At 39.9% G+C, this 24,739-nt stretch overlaps 2 protein-coding genes across 2 annotated transcripts in view; both read right to left on the bottom strand.

The window, feature by feature from the left end:
* LNPEP (leucyl and cystinyl aminopeptidase) overlaps positions 1-23,877 on the bottom strand; it is a 110,180-nt gene extending 86,303 nt beyond the window's left edge. The window contains exon 1 of the mRNA XM_059062893.2: positions 23,045-23,877. Within this exon, the coding sequence (XP_058918876.1) occupies positions 23,045-23,063 (19 nt within the window). The 5' untranslated portion in view covers positions 23,064-23,877. The remainder of the gene's footprint in view (positions 1-23,044) is intronic.
* On the bottom strand, positions 13,123-14,145 carry LOC131756098 (histone H1.8-like). Its single transcript, XM_059062909.1, has one exon. It carries the CDS (start codon positions 14,143-14,145, stop codon positions 13,123-13,125), a length of 1,023 nt encoding a protein of 340 aa, XP_058918892.1.
* Positions 23,878-24,739: the final 862 nt, after the last annotated feature.

Below are 24,739 nucleotides of genomic sequence, written 5' to 3'. Positions count from 1 at the left end.
GAAATAACCTAAAAGGCAGCATTACACAGACACTGATTTTACTTTACCAAACTAAAACATTCAGTCGATAAATTTTCTACCATTTTCAAATTTTACATTGCATTATATTTAACTGAGTCTAATTATAGCTGCTATTTATCTGTGCAGTTTTGTGGTCCTATGAGCAAAAATCAACATTTCATTGCTAGAGGGAAGGAGTAAAGAAGATGAACTACTTGCTAGTTTAATGTTGCAGCTATGAAGTACATGATTTTAAATATCAAGGAGAACATTTAAGATGAAAAGGAGGTGTTTTGCCAGAGAATGCCAATGACCAAGGAGAGTACCAAACAGAAACAAGAGCCATAGCACATAAAGAATCCCACCGTGAAATGCTTCAGATATAGAACTTAATGTAAAGGATCAACAAGAGGAACAAATAAACACCTGAAGTTTAATACAAACCTTAACTGTAAAACAAGAATTAAAAAATGAGGAAGGAGTCATTTCCTTCAGTAAAGGAAGGACATTTTCTACCTCAACAAACAAGATATATGTTCTTTTAACCTATGCCCACTTAACAAAAGTCCAAATTAAGCAACGTTCCCCATTCCCTCTGTGCAACATTTTCTGAGGCCAAGTGCCCACTGAATGTCTCCAACTAAAGGGCTACTCTCTAGAAGGTTCAAGCACTTATTCCCCCACCAAAGCAGACACCAAGAATTAATGTCTAGGGCTTCCCTGGTGGCACAGTGGTTGAGAATCCGCCTGCCGATGCAGGGGACATGGGTTCGTGCCCTGGTCTGGGAAGATCCCACATACCGCGGAGCGGCTGGGCCCGTGAACCATGGCACTGAGCCTGTGCTCCGCAACGGGAGAGGCCACAACAGTGAGAGGCCCGTGTACCACAAAAAAAAAAAAAAAAATAGTGTCTGCTTGCAAGTCAGTTTATGCTAGTTAACATTATAATTACAATTATGCAATAATTAACTATTGCATTAAATGAAAAAAATACAAAAAGAAAATTGTTCCCATGAAAACTGAGCTATGCACCACAAAGACCCTACAAAGGCGAGTCACCAAAATTAACATTGCTGCCAAGCTAAGTATTAGCAAGAAAAACAAAAAAGATTGGGCGAGAGGGTGTCCTCGAAAAATGTTTACCCCAAGCTCCAAAGTGTTTAAGTTCTCAAACCACTTGAAAAAAAAAAAAAAAAGGACCTGGAAATGACAGATGTATCATGGGTAGCACATACATATGGAAGAAGATGGAAGTAGAACTCTAATCAGTGGACCCACATGCAAAATAAAAGCTTTAGCCGATAAGATGTTATTAGCAACTAAGTTTACACATTTTGACTTGAAATGCTAAAGGAATGTAGTTTTCTTTATGGTTTCCATTTTTAACAAGCTTTTAAAAGTTATTCATTATGTTTGAGATCATGTTAAAGGGACGTTGATATAACTCTAAGGCTCACACCTAGGAGTTCATCCTGACAGTCAAGAGCATACATCTGTTTCCCCAAACACAAACTATAATGTATGCATTTACTTGTGAACGTCTAAAGAACAATTTTACTATAACACTTAAGAACCTAGCTCTGCAATGTTATACTCATTAGTGAGTTTAAACTAGGTAATTTTAAAAATCATGTCTCATCAATACACATCAAAAGCCTAAAATACGTTCTTTGAACAAGTAACTCCAAAAGAGGAATTTCTCCTAAGAGTAACTGCACAGACACATATGTATAAGAGTGTTTACAGTAGTTTTGTTTACATAGCAATAAAAAAGGAAAAAACCTATACATGTAACATCAGGGGATAGGTGTATTCACACCCAATCAAGTGTTATGCATACATAAAAATTATTTACATCTATTTTACACCTTTGAACACCTTTGAAAAGGTGTTCAAAATATAGTATTAAGAGGCAGGTTATAGAATTTTAAATGAACATTCATCTTGCTGGATACACTGTAAATAAAAATGGTAGTGGTTATTTCTGAAAGGTGGAGTTACAGGTATGTTGGGTGTTTTTATTATTTATATTTTCTACTTTTTATACGTAGAGAACAGGAAACGCCTTCCAACATGTACAGGTCATGTTTTAATCTGCCAGTTTAATTTATTAAATTAATGAAAAATTGTCAACACTGTTGAGGTGTCTTAGAAATGGCCCTAGATAGTGAAATCGACAAACCTGGATACCAGGATAGAATTTGCTTTTAATCTCTCATGGGACCTCCTATTAGAAATAGAAAATTGGAGTCTGTATCTCCAACCCTTAAATCTGTACTGGCCTTGTAACTTGCTTTAAGCAATGGAATGCAGCAGAAGCAACACCGCAAAATTTCCAATCCCAGGTTTTAAGAGGCCTTGTAGCTTTCACTATTTCTCTTTTGCTGACCTGGGAGCCCCCTGAGAAGAAATCTGAGCTAGCCTCCTTGTGGGTGAGGAACCACGTGGAAAAACAAGCCCAGCCAACAGACAGTGCTAACTGCCAGATATGGGAGTGAATCTTCCAGCTCCAAACTAAGCTCCAGATGAAGGCTGCTACAAGTGACCTCAGGCAAGAACCGTGGAAGAAACATCCCGCTGAGCCCAGCACAAATTGCTGACATACAAAATCATGAGCAAATAAATGGTTGCTGTTTTAAGCCATTAAGTTCTCTGATCTATTATGCAGCAAAAGATGACTAATTTACCCACCCACATAGTAAACTATTCATGTTTTGGATGTACTATTCTTATAGACTAATTTATCCTCCTAAAACAAAATTAAGTTTATACTGTACATACTAGTTCTATGATTCTCTGGCATCTTTGAAATGGAACATATGCAGGGCCTCATGGTTATTTTAGGTTCCAACTCAGACACATAAGGAGAGAATGGAACACTGGGTATTCAGAACACTTCACATTCTTTATACAAAAAACCTGTGTGCAACTGTGGGCTTTTCCTCCAAGGCCCAAGGGCCTTGATGTACTAGACTTCATAGTTTCTCACTCCTTCATCAGTGGATGTAAGGCTGCTCTGCCTGGTGTCCCAGAACAGGACCAGGTTAGACATTGAAAAAAGTAAAACTAAGTTCATAATCACCACCCACCATTCTAACACCACCACCAATAATGATGAGGATAAAACTCAACATTCACTGGGGGGTTTAGCACATGCTAGCAATTGGCTGAACACAGTGGAGTAGTTAAGAATGTCTCTGGATCCACACTGCTCTGTCATTTCCTGTGTAACCTTGAGCAAGTTACTTCATCTTTCCAAGCTCAGTTTGCTTGTTTGTAAAATGGAGATAATAACAGTATCTATCTCACTGAGTTGTGAGAATTAAATGAGATACGTGTAAAACATTTAGAACAGAGCCTAGCACACAGTAAGTGCTCAATAATTATTAGTTTTCTGTATTATGTAATCAACATTTTACATGTGTCATCTCATTTAACTTAATCCCCACAACATTCTATGGATGAAGAAGTGTCAGGGAGGTGAAAAACTTGCTAGGAAGTGGCACTGAGTTCCAAACTCACATTTTTCTGAAATGCAGTAGCTAAACCCTTCAGCACCATGTGACATAACTTAAAGCAGCCGAGGAGTGTCAAACCAGACTCCTTGTGCCAGGGACATGTTCCATGTCTTCACAGCCTCTGGAGTTGGGCAAGGGTGATCACAGAGCCACCTCTAGATCAGAGCTGAAGAGCTGAGGTTCAGGATCGCCTCAGAGATTAACACAATGTGTCAAGACAATGGCACTGTGGTTTCCACAATTCTCTGAGCCAGTACTCAAAGAGTGGTATTTGATTTTGTCCAACTGCATTCACTGTATTACTATTCCATTATGGGCAGTAAGTTGAACTCCCTCCCTCCCCCTGCTCATTATGATTATGAAATTATCTAAATATAAAACAATGCGTGCTCATTTTACTGAAACTTTATTGTTTGCTATTTCAGAAAAACAGAAGCTTTTTTAGAGACCCTCTAAACCTATTATGTTTTACAGATAAAACAATGAACTTTTGTCCAAAGTCATTCAACTGATTAGCAAAAATGACTGGAACCAAGGAGATTTCTTTTTTTAATTTTTAACCTTTAACTTTTCTACAGGAAGGTGGAAGTGAAACAATAAGTGAGTTTAACCCACAGAACTGTTCAGCTAAGTTTAGTTCTACACAAATTTCAGCTGGGTGATTTTGAAAACAACCACTTTCTCAGACTTAAAGGAAATGGTTAAGCAACCTCAGAGAAGTCATGTGTTCTTGCACTGTGGGAGACATTTTTTTTTTTTTTATGAGTCCTTTTTAGGTAATACAACATCTTAACATTGTCCAAGCACTCATCAACTAAAATAACAAGTCTACAAGATGCTACAAGTTATTACGCTAATCTAGATATCCTTCTTTCCTTTAAAAAGAACAAAGAGAATAATTTTTAATTAGTTTTTACAATTTACAATAAAATGACTTCTCAAGACTTTAAGACCAAACCAGAAGAATAAAAGTCATTGAAAGGAAAAGACAAGCTGACAGTTCAAGACTGAGCAGCATGGTTTCATCCGGATCTCAGACAAAACAGAGATCAGATATGTATTGAAAAATTATATTTTTAGAGAAATTTCTCATGTTATCCTTGTAGTTGATTTTTTGAGAAAATGTATCTGTGTGTGTCTCCTTTTTTCCCTGTAGTACTATTTGAATCCTGGTACAGTAAAACATGATCACTGAGATGAGAGAATCTGTATAATTACTAATATAGGCATTTTCTGGCTAAGTGATGAAACTTTACTAATTTTTAAAATTTGTTTTTTGATCCAAATATTTCTAACACATTTTACTACTTTCCCACCTTCTTACAAAGACTAGATGTAACATATGATCATCATTGGGAAAAAAATAACTGCACTGAAGCTTATTGGGACATAGAACTCAGTGTGCTGGATGATAAGAGTACCAATATAGGAAATGATACCCCTGTACCTCATAATTTGGCCAACTTGCTTAAAAATGCATTTCAATTAACAACAAAGTTTACAACAAATCATACTGCATAGGACTTTCTTAAAGTTACATTTTAGATTTATTCATTGAACCAAGTTTCACTTCAGCTGTTAACTCCAGCTATTTTTCAAGGGATTAGAAGCTCAACTGAAGGGCAATTTTAATTATGATTCTCATAGCAGACAGTAAACATTTCCTAAAGATAAACAGAAATCATTCAATTTGAAGAATAGAGAGAGAATGACTGAGAAAAAATAAGCAGTGCCTGAAATACCGTTAGGAAATATCAAACGAACTAAAAACACATATGGAATTGGAGTCCCAGAATTACAGGAAAAAAATAAAATACTCAGGCAAAAATATTATCCAAAGAAACAATGGCCCAAAACTTTGTAAATATGGTGAAAGACACAAATTTCCAGATTCAAGAAGTTCAATGAACATCAAAAAAAACTAAGTCCAAAGAAAACCAAGCCAAGACACAATCGAACTCCTAAGAATCAAAAGTAAAGGAAAACTGGAAACCAGCTAGGAAAAAAAAGTGACATATTACATATAGGATAACAACAATTCAAATACCATGGATTTCTTAACAAAAAACTATGGAGACCAGAAAATGATAGAGTCTTTAGTGTTTTTATATATATGAAACTATTATATATGTTTGTATGATACATATGTTACATATATTATACAAATATATTCATATTTTTACATAAACTAGTATCCAGAATACATAAAGAACTCTTACAACTCAAAATAGTGGGCAGAAGATTTGAACAGCCACTTCACAAAAGAAAATGAACTAATGGCCAAAAAAACACATGAAAACATGCTTAAACATCAGTAGTCATCAGGGAAATGCCAATTAAAACCAAAGAGATACCATTACACACCCATTTGGATTGGCTAAAATTAAAAAGACTAATCATACCAAATTTTGGCAGGGATGTGAAGAATAAGCATTATCATACACTGCTGATGGAAATGTGAAGTGGTAAAACCAGTCTGGAAAACAGCTGGCAGTTTCTTAAAAAGTTGAAACATACAGCTACTAGATGACCCAACCAATCATATCCTACGTATTTACCCAAGAGAAAAAAAACAAATGTCTACACAAAGACTTGTACTTGAATGATCACAGGAGATTTATAATAACCCCAAACTGGAAACAAATGTCCATTAAGAGGTGAATGGATAAACAAATTATGATCTATCCATATAATGGAATACTATTCAGCAATAAAAAAAGCCAAAAAAAAGGGGGGGAACTACTGATATTATTTGGATGAGTCTCAAAATAAAATAATTATGCTGAGTGAAAGAAGCCAGGCCAAAAACAACAGTGTATGATTCCATTTATGTAAAATCTATATAATTCCATTTATGTAAAATTCTAGAAAATGTAAGCTAATCTATAGTGAGAGAAAACAGATCAGTGGTTGCCTAGGAATGGGGAAAGAGGGAGGGATTTTCTTTTCTTTGACTTTAAAAAATGTAACACCAAGAATCAGGAAAATCCACCATTTCGGTACTCTCATTTTAATTATACAAAGACCAATCTGAGAGGCTTATTCATTTCAACAATTACTGCACATTCACAAGCCACACTCCAGGCCTTTGTTCCACAATTATTTTTTGCCCACTAACCCAAAGGAACCATAAAAGGTCTTCTGTTCAAAAATATTCCTGACACTATAAACACGAACACAGTGAAGGGGTAATTCTCTATAATGCTAGTAAGTATACAAATATTTCAAGGTACTTTAAGTAGATGGGTTAGGATGGGTGGGTATATCATATACTTTTACAGAAGTTTTACAGAACTTTTAAGTTCAGTTGGCTTAACATACATGCACATGCCAGGATGTCCATGTCTGCATTTCATCACAGTTCACCATATGTCTTATTTGGGGGGTAGAGAAAGAGAAGACAGTTTTTTCCCCCCGTTTTTTTGAGAAATAATTGACATACATCACTGTATAAATTTAAGGTAGACAGTATGATGGTTTGATTTACACATATTGTGAAATAATTACCACAATAGGTTTAATATCCATCACCTCATATAGATATAATAAAAAAAAAAAATTTCTCCTCATGATGAGAATTCTTAGGATCTACTCTCTTAACAACTTTCCTATATATCACAAAGCAGTCTTAACTACAGTCATCATCTTGCACATTATATCCCTAGTACTTATTTACCTTATAACTGTAAGTTTGTACCTTTTGTCCACTTTCCTCCAACTTCCCCTCCCCCAACCCTGCACCTCCGGTAACCACAAACCTGATTTCTTTTCCTATGAGCTTGATGTGTGTTTTTTCCCCTTAGATTCCATATATAAGTGAGATCATACAGTATATGTCTTTCCCTGACTTATTTCACTTAGCCTCTAGGTCCATTCATGTTGTTGCAAATTGTAGGATTTCCTCTTTTCATGGCTGAATAATATTCCACTGTGTGTGTGCATGTGTGTATATATACACACACATATATACATACATATATATACATATACATATACACACACACACACACACACACACACACACACCCCACAACTTCTTTATCCATTCATCCATAGATGAACATTTAGGTTGTTTCCATGTCTTGGCTACAGAAAATAATGCTGCTATGAACATGGGGGGTACAGATATTTTTTGAAGGGGAAGATAGTTTAAGTAGATTAATCCTAGTCATTCATGGCCCCAAAGAACCCACAGAAAAAAAGAGAGTTGATTCTAGTTTTCTTAAAGGTCTAAATCATTCTGTTGTGGGACAGGCGTGGGACAAAGGATTTTCTATCATTCTGGACTCAGTAGATCAGGACAAGTAGAAAAAAATAATTAAACTTAACCTTGTAGAACTTTAATTCATCAAAATTAAGATAAGTCTAAGAAATCACCAAAGGACTGAGAAGTTAAATGATATTTCCATATTATGTGTATGTTGGAGGGAGAGGGTTTTGGGAAAGAGGGGCAGCTTGTTGAAAACCCAAGTGCCCATCAACAGACAACTGGTTTAAGAAGATGTGGTGGGTATATATATATATGGGTATATATATTACTCAGTCATAAAAAAGAATGAAATATTGCCACCTGCAGCAACATGAATGGACCTAAAGAAAATCATACTAGTGAAGCAAGTCAGACAGACAAAGGCAAGTATATAATATCACTTATATGTGGAATCTAAAAAATAATACTAATGAATCTATTTACAAAACAGAAACAGGCTCACAGACATAGGAAACAAGTTTATGGTCACCAAAAGGGAAAAGCGGGGAGGGGGAAAGGGATAAATTAGGAATATGGGATTAACAGATACACACTACTATACATATAACAGGTTAATTACAAGGATTTACCGTATAGCACAGGGAACTATATTCAGTACCTTGTAATAACCTATAATGGAAAATAATCTGAAATATATATATATAAAACAAACTGAATCACTTTGCTGCACACCTGAAACTAACAAAATATTGTAAATCAACTATACTTCAATAAATGGATAGGTCTGATAGGAACTAATAAATGTAAAATGATTGATCCAAATGGATCATCATGGCTTGGCAACCACCAAAAAATAACAGTAACTTTTTTTTTTAATAATAAAAAAGAAAACACTTCAGCTATAAACGGAAAATAGATAAAAATCAATTATTATTTTTTAAAGCTAATTAAAAATTTAAAAATAATTCTGTGTCCTCCCTAGTTTAGAACCATCCAGGGATGAAATAAATGACTGTAGAATACTCAAATAACAAAGGCATCTGATGTGTGGTTTGTCAGATATGCCTGGCTAGAACATTTCCTTCTCCTGTGACCTAGATCTGTCTTACGAAACTTGCTGCCCAGTTCCAACAGCCCCACTTTCTACCTGCTGCGGATTCCTAAGGTATTCCACCCCAGTCTCTATAAAAGACAGGTTTAACGTTTAGAGTAACAGTTCGCAAGATGTGGTATGGGTACCCCTGGGAATTTCTGATGCTCTTTCAGCCAGTCTTCAAGGTCAAAACTATCTTCATAATTGGATGTTATTTGCTGTTTTCATGCCCATTCTCCTCTGAGTGTACAGTGGAGTTTTCCATAGGCTACATGACGTTTTATATAACAGACTGAACACAGAAGCAAATGTGAAAATCCAGTTGTCTTCTGTTATGCCAGACATTTAAAAAAATTGCAACAATGTAAAACAATGTCTCTCACTAATATTTTTGTTTTGGAAATAGTTATTTTATTTCAAATGTTATTTATGTTAACATGTAAAAGGCTTTTTATTGTTATTATGAAATATGTTAATAAACATTTTTAAAAAATCTCTCAGTGTTCTAAGTATCCAGATATGGTAAGTATCTAGAGACATAACCCACACAAACAAAAGCTCTCAGGGGTCCACAATAATTTTTAAGAGTATATAAAAGGGGTCTTGAGACGAAAAAATTTGAGAAGCATAACTGTGCCTTCAAAGATAAAGAAAAAAATTCCCAAACTCTCCAGACATCTTGATTCAAGCATGGACGTCTCAGTATATTGTTAGAAGATGTATACAGAGTAAACACATAAAGTAAGGCAAGTAAATATAGAAGGTCTGAATCACTCTATAGTAGGGCCAGAAGGGACAGGGATTTTGGATCATCCTGGATTCCTGGGTCCAGAAAAAACCACTTGAATTTAACCATATATGCTCCTTTGAGCATCCTCAGGCAGGAATATGGACTCCAATAATTTGTCCCTATGAAAAAACACAACCTTCTTTACCTTGAGGTAAACAAAATTGTCCAAAACGAAGGCTGCCTGTTATGGACGGAATTGTTCCTCCCCCGCCCCCAGCTTCATATATTGAAGCACTAGTCCCCAGTGTGACTGTTTTGGGAGACAGGGCCTTTAAGGAAGTGATTAAGAGGTCATAAGAGCAGGCTGACAGAACTGGTGTTCTGATCAGAGGAAGAGACACCAGTGCTCACTATACACACAGAAGAAAGGCCATGTGAGGACACAGCAAGAAGGCAGCCATCTGCAAGCCAGGAAGAGGACTTTCACCAGAAACCAACCATGCCGGCATCTTAATCATGAACTCCTAACCTTCACACTGTAGGAAAACTTTTGTTAAGCTACCCAGTCTGTGGTACCCTGCCTATACTCTGTTTCCATGTAAGCACTCCGTAAATATACTGAGTAAGAGGGGGGAAAGGAGACTTTTTAAGTGGCAAGGAGATGTTGAATAAATGTCTTTACAGTTCACACACCATTATTTATGTTACATGGCCACTAAGCAGATGTTTAAGTATTGTTCTTCTCAAAATGTCACCTGTTTTTTACCTTTAATTAATATCAGGACAGAAACATCCACATCCACATTTTTTCCTACTGGTTAGTATCAGGTCTAAAATTCATGCTTTCATATTTCAGATCATACTATAATTAATTCATAACATTAGTTATTCTATTTTGTCAAGAGAGCCCTGCCTGTCAATGGCTTTACCTACTTGACAGCCACGACACAGCTTCACCTCCTTTACTCTTTCCATAAGGCCACCTGAATGCTTATGCATAACCAATTCATGCCTCTTACCAATTCTGGGATATTAGGAAATTCCTTTCTAAAAGTCAAATCTAATTGGTTTGGGAATTGTTTTTGTGGCTCTCTAATGAAGGGCAAAACAGCCCAATGGCAGGTCAGCCAGAAGACCCTACAGCACTGCAGGAAAAGAAATTGATTTAACTGCACCACTTTGGTTTCAAATGCACAGCAACTCTCCAGCTATGAAAAAGGCACAGAAGATGAAAGCACAAGGGCGGAAAATGTTGGGTCATTCTTTAATTTTGATTTTGAAAATGCTTCAGAGTAAGAGACACCCTCTCTCTAAGCATCATCTTCCCTCCCCTCAAACACAGGGACCATGTCTTATTTAGCACTATCTTCCCCGGTACAAAGCGCAGGGTCTGAAACACAGCAAGTGCTCAAAATGCATTTCAATGGAAAGGGAAGCTGAATGAACATTGATAAGAATATTCAAAAAAAGCACCTTGAAATTACTCTATTTGTTATAGAGATATTTATAGAAAAAGGAAGAGCACTGAAATTCAACTTCACTTGCAAAAAATAAAAGAAAAAACCTCCAAATTAAAAGAGCACAAACAAAACAAAATTGCTATTTAAATGTTTTAGAGTTGTTTGATGTAATATTAGTCTTAGATAACATTTACTGAATATCCAATATGTATGAAACACTATATTAGATGCCAACTCTAGTAGCAACCAAATACAAGAGAACTGTGTTTTTAATCTGTTAAATGTAATTGACAGTTCCTGGCTGAACAAGCATGCATGTTCTTTACACAGAATTGGAAATGTGGTTTTAACCACTGAGAACGTGAATCCTAAACTAGTGGTACCTCTGCTTTCATAACATACTTTATCCTTCTTTGAGCATCCCTGGGAATAAATGTGGACTCCAGTAAATTATTCCTGTGGGAAAACACTATCTTCTTAACCCTGAGGTATCCCAGGGGTAATTATAGCCCAAGATGAGGAATACCTCTACTCGTTCCCATGCAATCCATCCATATAGCCACCAAACACTTGAAGGATTATTCCTTACATACTTTACCTTGATGTTTGATCAAAATCACTACCTTATATGTTTCAGAAGTTCAAAATGTTATCTTTGTGAGGAAAACAAACAAAAACCAGACCCAGAGCCTCCTGGCAGGGTTGAAGTAAGGAAGTAAACTGCCATAATTCGTAATAGATTCTTAGAGCCAAAAGCTGCTGCCAAGTTATATTTATTCAGCAAAAATAATAATAAAATAAGGGTGTCACTGTCACTAGCAGAACTACAAATTCACTAGTAAAACTAGCTTCTTAGTAAGCTTCCTGTGAGGAAACATAACAAAATAGATATGAATTTAAATACACATTATATTATAGACATGTTTTTTGCATTCGTGACGCCTATGATATTTGTAGGCCTTGTTACCAATAAACGAAGTACGTTTATTCTATATCCTCATGTTAACACTACCCCTTTTGGTCTTTAATTCCTCACTATTTCAACCCCACCTAACAGACAAAATATATATAATACCTAAGACTGAAATAAGTTCTACTTGTACGAATAATGAGGTGTTGCATATTATGTTTGCTTGAAGGAACAGGAAAAACACACCTAAGCCAGAATTAAATTGGATGTAGAAATGAGTAGTTCCTCTAGTTAGGCAACACTTCCCTGAAAGTGTTACAAATGCATAATAATGGTTAATAAATATGAAATGGAAAGAATCCTCCCTTATACTAGCCTCAAGCCTTTAGTAAACAAGATACAAGAAATACCATATGTTCACCATTTCAAAATCTCACCATGGCTGGAATATGCCAAAGCATCATGTACCTTAAACTTCAGTGAATATCAGAAAAATTTTTTTGAGTTTCTGTGCATATTTTAGTTTTTTAACTAAAGATATTAAAACATCTCGGTAATATCCTTAAATAAGAATTACAGAGCTAGTGAGTGAGGAGCTAGGATTTGAATGCAGCAGTCTGACCTGCTCTTCACTATTATGCTACACTATGCAGTAGTCTTATAAAATGAGGTAGATTCATGGCCAGATCTCCAAAATGAAGAAATAAAAGTACTGATTGACATATATACACTAATATGTATAAAATAGATAACAAATAAGAATCTGCTGTATAAAAAATAAAATTAAATTTTTTAAAAAAAGAAATAAAAGTACAAAGCCAAATGTACCCAAGGAAAATGGTGTGGGATGGGACCTGTCCTTCTCAAAGTCTGATAGTCTTTGAAGAGAGTGTACTGAATTGTGCATACGTATACCTTAAAAAAAAAATTAATTCTACTGGAATGTAAGCTCCTCAAGGGCAGAGACCATTCTGCATTCATATTGTACTGCAGCTTTAAGAATAAAGCTTGGACTAAGTTAGCATACAGTGAAGGTATTTATTTGAGGGGGTATCTTTTTAAAAACTATTATCTTTTTTTTTTTTTTTTTTTTTTTTTTGTGGGGGACAAATTCTTTATTGATAAATAGGTTACAGTGAAATAGAGTGATAGTTTTTAGGGGAATAAAAAAATAGAATCTCAGTCTCTCTCCACCCCGCCTCTAGCTCTCAGCTTCTGCCTTCTTACTGGCCGCTTTGGACGATGAGGACTTGGCGGGAATGCCAGGCTTTCTCGGGCCTTTAGGGGCCTCTGCCTTCCTGGCCAGTGGTACAGGCTCCATCTTGGACCCCCTGCCCTTGGGAGGAACAGGGGCCTTGGCTTTAGGCGCCTCCCCAGCCCCCTGGGCAGCAGCCTTTTTAGGGACCTTGCTCCCCCTCTTCTTTTTGGCTGGGGAAGCAGCAGCATTCTCGCCCTTGGTGACCGTGGGTTTGGAGCTCTGACTCCCAGGCTTCGTTTTCCTGTGGGCCTTGGTATCTGCTCGGCTGCTCCTTCCACCTTTGACCTCTGACTTCCCGCCGGGCCCACTGGCAATGGAAAGGGACTGTGTGGCCTTGTCTGGCTGTTGGGAGGACTTCTTGGCCTCACCCAGTCTTGCCTCTGGGTCCTTGGTCTGCTGGCCTTTCTTGGGGGCCTTCTTGGCTGCACCTGGTTTGGAGGGAGCTGTCCTCCCCTCTCCCGGCTTCATGGATCCTTTTTTCACATCGCCTGGGTTGGGTGGGTTCTTCTTGGACTCACTTGGTTTCTTGGGGTCTTTTCCCTCAGCTTGACCAGGCCTCCTGGGGGCCGTCATGGTAGACGTCTTCCTGGGCTGGATTTTCCTTTTGTCTTTGGGAACTAATTTGAAGCTGCCAGTGGCTCCCCGGGCCTTGGAGTTGATGGGCCTGACGAGGAGGCCGCGGTGCATGCCTGTGGCCAAGGCCTGCTTCAGCAGGTACTTGAGCCGGAGGGCGTCCACCGTCGGGTACTTCTTCAGGATGTAAACCTTGATGGCTGCCACCGAGGTACCGCGGCGCCGCTCCCCGGCCTGCAGCGCCTCCAGCACCATGCGCAGCACCGGAGGGTGGCGGTGGGGCTCTCGGACGCCGCTCTGGATCAGGCCTGGCTTTTCAGACCCAGATGACCCGGACGACCCCAGTGTGGAGGTCGAGGAGGTGTCACTGGAGGCGACGCTCCCAGGAGCCATTGCACAGGCAGATGCAGTTGGCCCCCTACCCAGGCGTGAGCAAAACTATTATCTTTTTAAAGAGAGTTAAGTGGGGATGTGTCAAAGACAAATAAAAAAAAATCTGTTAATTGAGGTAGTTTAAAATGGTATGCAAGAAAATCTGTATTAAAACATTCACAGTATGCTTCTTCTCTGACCCCCACTCCTGACTCCCCAATGCAGAAGAATGCAGCAAGGAGACATGGAAAACTAATTTTGATTTGTTATACTTTTAATCTTGGTGATAAAAATAAAAGGTGAAGAAAAATTATTAGCATGATGTAAACAGGAAGAAATTCAAAATGAAAAAAAAGGGAAAATAACAACAAAAAAAAGAAAGGAAAATAATTAAGTAGATTTGAACCCCAGCACTACCTGGTTTCAGTGAAAAAGAATTAAGCCCAAAGCACTCATCTTCTACAAAATTTTTTGTACTATATATTTCTGCATTTATTTTCTCTGGTGTTATCCACAGTGGAATTAATATAGAACCAAGAGAAAATATAAAATTTACAATAATGTACAAGGTTCTAACAATAACCATTTAATTCTACTGAATAGCACTCAAAAAGTATCAATTCCACAGAGGAAGTAATCTAGTTAAACAATTCTGGCTAGAAGACACCAAAACGCATAAAGTTAACAGTGCAACATAACAGTCCATGGACTAAAAATAGACCAGTTCAGAATACTGACAGCATTTAGTTCCTTTATCCTTATATTTATTATTATGACTATGATCAGAATTCACATAAAGATAAGCCATTTTAGTTACTTAAAAGTTAGCCAATATCCTTGTGGGGAAAATAAAATTATTTTAGCTTAATTTTCAATTTTCGTTTCCTTTTCTAGGCTAATTATTTTATCCTAATGTTTATATTTATATCAAATATGTCCTCCAGCCAAACTTACAATCTTTATCTTACAAAATATTTCTAAAACTCTTTCCTCATAACATAGGTCCCACAGTCCTTGACAATCCTCAGGGCACCTCTCAGAAAAATTTAGCTAAAAAAAGTAATTGAAAATGTCATTGATGACTAAATATGCTCATTAGTCTCTCAGGCAAAGCTACATACCTTTGTAAAATCTAAAGCTAAAAAGTTTATCTTTAATTCCATCAACTACCTAGATATTGTTTCAAAAAAATCTTAACTGCTAATTCCTTAGTTAACATGAAAAATGGCATTCAGCATAATAAATTATGAGTTTTATTATGAGTGATTTAACAGTGCATATCACTGCATGAGATCTGCAGAAGTTTATCAGAACTCTTCAATATACAGAATGCTTATGAGTTAGATAATACCACAGTTGGTGAATAAATTTGCTAGACTTGATCTCAGATGGATTTGAACAAATAATTATTTTATTGATAATTCTGAAATATTTCTCCATCAGGATGATAAAACACAAAGTAAATGACAGTACCAAATCTACAGCAAAAACTTTGCCATCAATATACAACTTACTGAGAGTCAGTATGATTACCATGAACCTTTTTTTTTTTTTTTTTTTCTTTCTGCCGTACACGGGCCTCTCACTGTTGTGGCCTCTCCCGTTGCGAGGCACAGGCTCCAGACGCGCAGGCTCAGCGGCCATGGCTCACGAGCCCAGCCACTCTGTGGCATGTGGGATTTTCCGGACTGGGGCACGAACCCGTGTCCCCTGCATCGGCAGGCAGACTCTCAACCACTGTGCCACCAGGGAAGCCCATGAACCTTTTTTTTTTTTTTAAATAGTGATTATCCATAAGTCCGGGATTGTAACCACATTTTTTCTACCAATAGTTATTGTCACTTGATTATTTGCCAAGAAAAGCTTCTATGTATGAATTCAAGTCTTTATCTCAATAGCATTTCCCAAATTGGCAATTAATTACAACAGAACTATGTACCCAACTGCAATGAACAACTGCACTCTAGGCTAGCCACACTTTAGTGAACATACATTTATTTCTATCCAACTCAGCACACTATCATTTTTATCTAATCTCCAAGTCAGACTAGACCCTCCTTCCTACATTGAATTATTTTTCTGTGTGCTTCCTCCAAATGGAAAATCACTAAGCGTCTCGGTAGCTTGTATGGATGCAGATGGAAGTGAGGCTGCTGTTTTAAACAGCAATGAATTTCTTATTCCCACAAACACCCAACACTCTACCCTCAGTTTGAGCTGTTTTCTTAATCTAGGTGTCCAATCTAGATACTAAAAGGACAATGTCAGTGGCCCAAAAGGTTTAGGTACTAAGCATTTGTTTAAAGAGCGGAGAAACTACTGCTAAAAGTATAAGGGGAGGGACTTCCCTGGTGGCGCAGTGGTTGAGAGTCCGCCTGCCGATGCAGGGGACACGGGTCGTGCCCCGGTCCGGGAAAATCCCACATGCCGCAGAGCGGCTGGGCCCGTGAGCCATGGCCGCTGAGCCTGCGCGTCCGGAGCCTGTGCTCTGCAACGGGAGAGGCCACAACAGTGAGAGGCCCGTGTACGGCAAAAAAAAAAAAAAAGTATAAGGGTTAACCAGCCCAAACTTACAGGCACAATCTTAATATATCTAGGACATGCTAGTTCCTCCCACCAAGCCCCAAGGGCCTTACTTAACCATTGAGGCCCTTTTGACAATTATGGGACAAGAAACTAAACAAATATTATACTACTTCTGTCTTCAAATCACACTACTAACACCAACTTAAAGAAAGATCTTTCAAACATTTAGCTCTCCTTAATTACTCCCACTAAACTCCATTTTCCCCCTAAACAGAACTCTGAAATGGTGTAATGTTGTTGAGATGATGAATATTCTAACAACTGTTTTAAATCTTATAAAACACCAATTTCAGCTGTGACCCAAAGCCTCCTTAACCACCGGAAAGTTCCTCTATGATACCAAATGACACCTGAGGAAGTTGTCTGGGAAACACTACCACACAGTCCTGGTCATCATTTGCTGTGAGATCCAGAGAGGAAAGGAGCACATCCAACCCACAGAGGTACCAGTTATCTCAATGCACTTCCCATTCTCCTGTTCTCCCAGCTTATGAAGCTCTCCCTGTAGAACATTAGAAAACCTCCTTAAACACCCTTCCTCCCAGATCTCTGGCTTGGCCTCCCCCAATAGCACCAGAGGTCTGGAGAAGACTCTGGACCATCCAATCCCCCAATCTACAGAAGTCCAGACAATTGGCTGGAGTTTTGTTTTGGTGACTTCATTCTTTAACTAAGTGGGAGGAATTCCCAGGAGGGCATTCATTAAGGAAAAGAGCTTCCAAGGGTCTTCTACATTTGAACTTGATTCTCCACTGTTTTTTCAAACTTCCTTGGAAGCCTAAATTTTCTTTATTTGGAAAATGAACTGATTTCTAGTTTAGATGCAAGACTGGAATTTTAAAAAAACTGGTTCATTGTTCAACCATAAGCATCAGTAGAAAGGTGAAACAAAACCAGGCAATAAAGAACAGTGACTGCCACCACGATGATAAGGTAAATGGCTCAACAGTACTCTGTATTTTTTTTTTTTCTTGAAATCTGAAACATTCAGGAAAGTGAACAGTACTAACTTACAAGTAACTATGACTTTTCTGACAAGGAAAGAGAAGCACACAGTATGATTAAACTCATGGCAAATGTTTTCTATCTCCTTCTAGGGCCTCCAAATGCCAGTCTTAACTCATTCATCCCCTCACCCCTCCATTCCTTTTGTCCAATCAGACCCACCTACTTCCCTTTTCCAACCTTGACTCTATCTTTCAACCTCACACAACAGTGTCCTACTCTCCAAAAGAGACTCATTTCCAAGCCAAAGACTTGCAAGGCTCAATATATGACCATTTTGAAAATCTCTGCCTATCAGATTCCTCCTTACCTTAAATCTCTACATAGCTCTCACCTTCATCACTAATTCTCTTAAGTCCCAATTTTCCCCAAAGATCTTTGGATTCAGAGTCCTACAGGTACTCCCAGGATAATCACAAATGGATTACAACAATGAATCAGGTTACAGGGGAATCCTGACCACTCTTTCATAGACACAGGAACTCTTACTGTCACATTTACTGCTCAGAAACACCAGGGCAATGAGCAGCCTTCTCTACAAAGACCACTGGATAAAAAAGGAGCTGTACCACCAAGGGCTCCAAAATTTCCCTCATTCCCATTGCTAGTTTCCAGTGAACAGTCTTAAAAGGTACTATCTAAAAATTCAAATTTAAAAAAAACACCAAAACACTGTTTCTCAGCTTGCTCCAATGATATTATGGAAAAGTATAGTGGTATTAGCTCCAACTCCAACCGCCTACAGTTTTCAAGACATGTGGTAGCTAATTAACAGAACATGGCTGCACTGTCCTCCTCACCTCAAGTGCCAAGAACCACAGGCCTGATTTAGCTCCAACCCAACTTCTGGGGTAACTCTGGCTAAACTCCTCTATATCTCAATCTCCTAACATTTTCACAGAGAGAGTCAAAATGAGGCTTTTTTCTAACAGGAGTGTTACACTTAATCAGTAGAAATGTAAACTTATTGTTGACAGATGTTATATGAATAGGTTATAAAGACAATCCTGTACATTTATTTCATAATTAGAAATCTTCTATATTTTCTTCTTCTGTATTCTATTATTTTCATACTCTTCTATATTCTATAATTTTCATATTAGTATGAAAATAAAACTAGATTATTCCATTTCATTTCTCTTATTGAGGTTAGCATTAACTGATAGCAGGTTTGTGGGGCTTTTTGTAACTGTGCCTAGCAAGAAATCTACTTGTAAACAGGCATTTCAAAAATGGTGTCTGACTGAATTACTGAGGAGGAAATCACCCCTTGTTTATTTTCTATATGATAATTTCCTTATAACCAATCTTTATGGTTCTATCTCTTTCAAGCTGAGTTCTCAAGAATCATCTACAGATAAATGATAATCACTGGTTAATTGTTTCTAAAATATGCTGCCTATTTATCTTGTCTCAAGATACTTTTTTGGGGAAGTTGTTATGTAAAGTGAAGAACTTTTCCACCTCTGCTTTCCAGTTAAAAACTGGATTGTTCTAGTTACAGCCTCAACCTTATACTATTAAATGATGTTAACATTCGAATCCAGTACACTCCTATTTCCCTTAACTGAAATAAATACTTAAGACAGAAGGATAAAAGCAGAATTTAACTTATATCCCATCATATAGAGAAACTATTATCTTCCATTTTTAAGATTTTTTTCTCAATATGGTAAGTTATCACAGAACAAAAGGAAACTGTATATGAACAGAATGTGGTAAGCTCACATTGTTGATAGTCGCTAAAAAAAAAAATTAAAACAAATGCATACCTGTAGAATAAATGTTATTTGTAAGATTAAAAAGGTGAAATCACAATTTTATACTGCCTTACAATCCATGAATATCTAATTAGTTGTCCAGACTTCCCATTTCGGAAGTTGGGAAATACTTGCACTTGGATGCCAATCTGAAAACAAAAAAAAATAGTTTTATAAGAAAGGAAAGTCCCCCTTGTTTGATTATGCACCAGGCTGTAGTACTAAAGTGATTATTGGGGACTTCGGGGGAAAAAAAAACTGTTTAAATTATGTTTTCAGTGCTGGAGCTTCAAAATATCATCCTTTTCCACCTTCTGACGATTTACTTTGGGCCATACTACAAACTAGAAAGCATTTAAAAATACACATACACACACAAATATATACATATGGAATTTGCTTATCTAGTAAACTCAAAAGCTCCCCTCTTGTGAATACTTCTAGTATGCTCAAAATGAAGTGCAGATTCCTAGACCCAACCTCAGACCTCCTCAATCGGACTCTGAGGGTGAGCTCTGTATTTCCATTCCTTAACATAAATTTAAATTATTCTAAAATACCCCAACCCTGCATGCAAATAAGGACAAATAAAACTAGGTGGTCATCAAATAATTACTTGCCCTAATCTAGTACATCTATCAAAAGACGTCTAGAGTTGCTATGTATTTTTTGTTTCATTTTTGGTAATATATCAATCACTGCTCCCTAACAGTTTCACTTCTACCTGCCTAACAGAACATAATTGTTACTACCAAACCAATCTTGAGTACTAGTCCAGCACATTTCTCTCCCCATAAAAAAAGCACCAAAGATCCAAAGCCAGATTGGATATCTAGTCTTCAGCATAATAGTCAGGAGTCCCCACCAAGGGCAAGACCAAAAATATCTCCTGAGCCAAATGAAAATTCTTGGCAATAAGGTGCCTCCTTGTAAGCCCTTTCTGGAGATGTGCATATTAAATGGATTACAGCACTGTGTTACCTCAACAGGTTAACATAGGATGGTCATCAAATAAATCCATTATCAGCAGGCAGAGAGCAGAGACCAAGAAAAATGAGCCATACCTGAAGTAACTTTTGACAGAAAACACGGAAAGTAGAAAAAGCCTTACTGGAACAGATGAGTAATGAAAACCAAATTAGCAAAACAAACTAAATTTGCCTCCTTTACAAATTTACCCCTTTTCAGGTGGTGAAATCATTGACAAGATTTTAACTGAAAGATACGTGGGTCCCAAATTACTGAAACTTTTTTGTTAAGCTCTCACACCTCTCTCCATATACAGGGATATATGAGAAAATGTAAGTGGTGACAATTTTATTAAAAGAGAATAAATGTGTAACAAAAGCCCACACCAAACTTGATAAACCCTGCAATAATAAATTCTATGGGTAATGGAATACTCTACACCAGAACACCCAGACCTATGGGAGAATTAGATGTACCTATTCTTTGTACTCAAAAGGATTAAGTACAAAGATAAACATACTTTACACTATACCTTGTCCTGTTTGAAGACACTAGAAAATTCTACAGTTATTCTTCAAAAGTTCTGAAATAAATAATGAGTCCACCTTAAACCTGAAAAGCACCTCAAATTGCTAGGACCTAATTTCTTGTTGACTTTAGTTGTTGTAGTTTCTATTCTCCTTGTTAAAGGACGCTAGATAAGGAGTGATTAATACATTAACTAAAATGATGCATTGCTAAACTGTCTCCAGCACAGACTCTGAAAAATCTGGAAGACAGACAGAAAAGAAACAGAAATCCAATTTCCTAAATGAAAGGTGAAGCACTGCTTCTTTTTTGTTCTCCTCTCTGGGGCTTTTCCACTGCCCCCCCCCAAATGTGACAATTTGCAAATATTCACATCTAGAGGAGCATATTCTAAAACTATTTTAAGACAGGAGAAAAGCCCCCAATTTTAAGACTTGAGAATGTACTTTAATTCTGTAGGCACAGGTTCACCAAATCAGCTAGCAAAAATCTTGACCAACTGGGTGACTCAGCCTTGCTGTGAGTTTTTTTTTTTTTTAATTTATTGGAAACTTCTGGTTTAAAATCCCACAAACATGGAATCTCCAAGCTTTCTACCTAGAACAAAGAAAAAGCCTTGGAATACTCATTGGAAGGGATTTAAGGATTTATATTAAACATATTCTATACCAAAGTACTAGATGGTCTCTAAGCTTCCTTTCAGCTCAAATCTTCCTTATTTTTCTTAGTAACTTTACCAGACTATTCTTAGAGCCTTAGTAATTACAAATAGAACCTGAATGAGAAAGAAAATACAGAATCAAAGTTGTCATCATTAAGCCTAATTAAACAGGCAGGAAGATGGCAGTAGAATAAAGCATTCTGAATTAGGGACAGGGAGAATACAATGAGTAGTTCGCAGTCCTATGAATGAAACACCGCATACAACAAAGTCTGGCTAGGGTTTAGGACATACTGGACAACGTCTCTGTCTCCTGGGTGGCAACGGACCCACCCAAACAGGGATAGATTTTGTCTTCTATTAATGCGACAAACTACTGATATCTACCTTAAGTAACCAACCAGCCGCAGGGAAACACGTCAACTAGAAAGTGAACCCTCTCATTTTAGTGTGAACTCTCCCTTACTGGCAGTTTTCCTACTTTCTATCCCAAAAGGGAATCCATATACTCAACGCCGCAAACTGTAAGACATCTCACCCCTACACTGTGACTCTGGCACTTCTGGTCCAAACAAAAGCCATCGTTTTAAGTAGGGTGAGATTTGTTCGCTCCATTCTGTAAAGGTCTGTGGCTGTTAGCAGAACATCCTGCAGGCTCCTGCTTTGACTCTTGCCTCAAGTCACACTGCTATCATCGTGACGGACCCTTGATATTTAATGAGTCTTCGACTGAAAAACTGACATTCTCGGGAGCCAGGGAAACGAGGCTTGAACGCCCTGCGGAGTGTATCCGCAACAGACAGGAGGGTGGCAATGCCGGCAGGAACCTCCTCGGCACCCAGCAGGGGTGATCAAGCCTTTCCGCAAGTTTCTCTTCCTTCCACTAAATTAACCTGCCAAGCCCCCACCCCGTCCTATTAGGAAAAGTCACACCAACAACTCGCTGAAGGACGGGGGGACAGCTCCCAGCGCGCCACAGAAGTTGGGTTTGGTCGCGTTTTAACCCTTCCTGCCCCAGAGCCATGGCCGACACCCCCTTCACCCGAGGAAAACCCAGGCTGCCAACTTCCCCGCTGCCCCCTCCTCTGCGCACAGCAGCCCAAACTTTGCTGTTCGCCCACCTGGGCGCGCAGCGGAGCGTCGGGTCCCGCCGCACCCGACACCGCCCCCACCCGGGGCAGGCGGCGGCGCTGACCTTCACGCCAGCCCCCGGCCAGCGACCGCTGCCGCCCGCCCCCTCCCCCGAGCCTCGAACTGCCTCCCGCGGTCCCCTTCCACCGCCCCCAAAAGCTCGCGGGAAAGCCGCGGCGGGGGCGACTGCAGCTCGACCTCGCGTGTCACGACTGCCCACCACCCTCTGGGCCCCAGAGAGCACCGGTCCCGGCCCTGGCTCCTCTGGCCGCCCACTCACCATCCGTGAAGGGTTCCATTTTCCCCCGCCGCGGTTCCTTTCAGCCGGAGAGCCCAAGCTTCCTACTCCAAGAGCTGAAGCGGCCCTGCCGACTGAGCATGCCCAGCGCGGCGCCGAGGGCTGTCGGGGAGGTGCCGCGAGGGGCGGAGCCGCTCCGCCCGCTCTGAGATCCGCCGCTCCGGGTTTTCGCGACAGCTGCAGAAAGAGCGAGGGAAACTAGAGGAAAACGCACCACACCGGCCTTGGCTGACTCCTGGGAGAGGAGCTGCAGGAGCGGGTTAGATCTGGGGGCGGGTCCATGGGCGTGGCCGGATCAAGCCCCGCCCCTGGCAGAGAGGCCGGCGGTTCTGTCTCGCCCAGTGCTCAGAACAGCGGTCTGTCATCAAGCAAATGTGATTGCCCATTAAGTCCGGCCGGGCCGGGCCCTAGACGCCAGGAATCCGGCACCGCGCCGGTAAAACACGATCATTGTCCCGTGGAGCAGACATTCCAGAGACAGACAATAAACTGACACAAGACACACGAGGCTGAAATAAATGCCCCGTTGGGCATTAAATTAGGGTGACGTGATGGAGAACGAGTGGGTCGCTAATTCGGATGTCTTGGTGAGGAGAAGCCTGGCTGGGAGGTGCCACTGTAGCCGAGATCTGAACGCAGAGTAGGAGGCTGCGGGCGAAGGTAGCTCCCCTGACAGCGAAGCTTCGCTTTCCCTGGGGAGTCCGACTCCGGGAGCTCACTCTGCCAAGTCTCGAGGCAGCAAACACTGTGGGTCGTGTCTGTAGGGCTGCGCGCTCACAGCACAGTGGTCCCAAGCGTTCGGTGGCCTGGAGACTGAAGGGAGGCGGGAACCCCAGCGGAGCAGAGGGCACCCGGGGTCCAGTCCTCTGGCTAGCGGTTCGGGGCGCGGCCTCTACGTGCAGGCGGATCACAAAACCCGGCACTGGATCAGCCGGGGCCGCGGGCGCCGCAGGATACGGGAAGAAGGCAGCCCAGCCGAGCCTTAAATCAACACCTGCGGCTCCCCGGGGTGCCGCCGCTGCGGCCCGCGGACAGGCCAGGCAGAGCTATAGGCCGGAGAAGAGGAAACTCTCTTGGTCGCCCCCGCCTCACAGCACTCGCGCTCTAGCCTCCAGCCCACAGGCCCCAGCCCCCAGCCCCCAGCCCCCATTGTTTCCAGTGGCAAACCCGGGCAGGCATAGCGAACCTTCGGGATGAAATAACCAGGGGCCCCGTGAGCCCTGGGAGGCTCGTCGGGGCCCCGCTTCTTCATCCCTTGTTCAGCGTGCGCATCGCCGCCACGCTGCGGAGTTCGCAGCCCTCCCAGAGTGCTGCCACCGCCAACTGTCCCTCTTCCCTCCTCCCCTAGCGCAGCCCTGGCCCCAGCAGCAACTTGGCTCCCGCGATGCCTCACTGCGCCTGCCAACTGTCACACGCTCCTCGGAGGCTGTCAACGGCAGGGCGTCGGGTGTAAACAAGCTGGAGCCGAGCGCAAACTGCCCGGGCAAACAGGGATGCCCGCTGTGTTGTTTGACCCGCGTGGGAATTAGAAATTAGGTTTCAAAGAAGTAAAATCGAAGTGCAATATTGTATTTTGCAATGTTGTATTTTTAAGTGTCGATTGTATTAAATCACCCACTTCCGCTTTAAAACCTCCAGTGGATACCGATCACTTAGAATAAAAGCGAAAGTCTTAAC

Source organism: Kogia breviceps, chromosome 4, assembly GCF_026419965.1.
Source record: "Kogia breviceps isolate mKogBre1 chromosome 4, mKogBre1 haplotype 1, whole genome shotgun sequence".
Lineage (NCBI taxonomy): Eukaryota > Metazoa > Chordata > Mammalia > Artiodactyla > Physeteridae > Kogia > Kogia breviceps.
Note: the sequence above shows the minus strand (reverse complement) of the source record. Positions and strands in the feature narration are given on the sequence as shown.

Excerpts from the sequence above, each read along its gene's own strand:
- LOC131756098 (XM_059062909.1), bottom strand. The coding sequence starts at position 14,145 with ATGGCTCCTGGGAGCGTCGCCTCCAGTGACACCTCCTCGACCTCCACA.